Source organism: Emiliania huxleyi (assembly GCF_000372725.1).
Source record: "Emiliania huxleyi CCMP1516 unplaced genomic scaffold EMIHUscaffold_9969, whole genome shotgun sequence".
Lineage (NCBI taxonomy): Eukaryota > Haptophyta > Isochrysidales > Noelaerhabdaceae > Emiliania > Emiliania huxleyi.
The window spans coordinates 1-1,139 of NW_005194654.1; the positions used below are offsets into that span (position 1 = coordinate 1).

A 1,139-nucleotide genomic window follows, 5' to 3' on the forward strand; every position below is an offset into this window, starting at 1 on the left:
ATCAGCTTGCTGCCTGCGGTCGACTCTGAGGATCCCCCGGCGACGGCGAGGGTGACGGAGGAGGCCGCACGGGCCGGGCGGACGGCGCCGGCTTGGCCGACGGAGGAGGACCCACGGGCCGGGCCGACGGCGACGGCGAGGCCGACGGAGGAGGCGGCACGGGCCGGGCGGACGGCGACGGCGAGGCCGACGGAGGAGGCGGCACGGGCCGGGCGGACGGCGACGAGGGCGATGCTGAGGGAGGCGGTGGTGACGGTGAGGCGGAGGGAGGCGGCGGCGACGGCGAGACGGACGGCGGCGGGGGTGACGGCGATGCTGAGGGCGACGGGGGCGACGGCGATGCTGAGGGCGGCGGCGGCGAGGGTGAGGCGGAGGGAGGCGGCGGCGACGGCGAGACGGACGGCGGCGTCGCGGGCGAAGCGAAGACGTAGAACTTGCACACCGTCAGCCCCGCCGCAGACGGCCGGTTGAGGTAGATGTAGCGCCCCAACGCGTTGATCTCCACCTCCAACATCACGTTCGACGACACGCTCACGTCCGACTTCACCAGCGCGTTGCCCGTGTACGTCTCCGCCGTCGAGCCGAGATAGATGTCGACGTCCGTCAGCCGCTCCGGGCAGCAGTCGTTGCGGTTCTGCAGCCGCACGTAGCGCACATACACCTCGCTCCCGAGGTCGACGCCCCACGTGTGGCTTGTGTAGTGGCCGCACTCGGCCCACGGCCGTCCCGTCGTGCTGTCGGCATATGAAAGATCGCTCACGGGCGCCTGCTTGTCGAACCAGCTCGAGTCCTGGTACGTGGTGGCCGTGCGAAGGTCGAGCAGCTGCGCTGCTGGTGGCGGCGACGGAGGCGCGGGCGGCGGCGGCGGCGATGGCGGCGGCGGTGACGGCGATGCGCTCGGCGGCGGTGGTGACGGCGATGCGCTCGGCGGCGGTGGTGAAGGCGATGCGCTCGGAGGCGGTGGCGGCGGCGGCGAGGGCGATGCCGAGGGAGGCGGTGGCGGCGGCGATGGTGGTGACGGCGGCGGGGGAGGCGGTGATGATTGTGACGGCGGAGCGGGCGAAGCGAAGACGTAGAACTTGCACACCGTCAGCACCGCCGCAGACGGCCGCCTAGGTCCTCCCACGTGTATCAATCGT

At 72.9% G+C, this 1,139-nt stretch overlaps 1 protein-coding gene across 1 annotated transcript; it reads right to left on the reverse strand.

Moving 5' to 3' along the window:
- Nucleotides 1-427: 427 nt before the first annotated feature.
- EMIHUDRAFT_259873 (hypothetical protein) lies at nt 428-1,112 on the reverse strand (the record flags this gene model as incomplete). Its single annotated transcript, XM_005756019.1, has 2 exons — nt 428-790; nt 1,073-1,112. Coding segments are annotated over 2 exons (403 nt in total), but the record flags the coding sequence as incomplete, so codon positions are not given.
- Nucleotides 1,113-1,139: the final 27 nt, after the last annotated feature.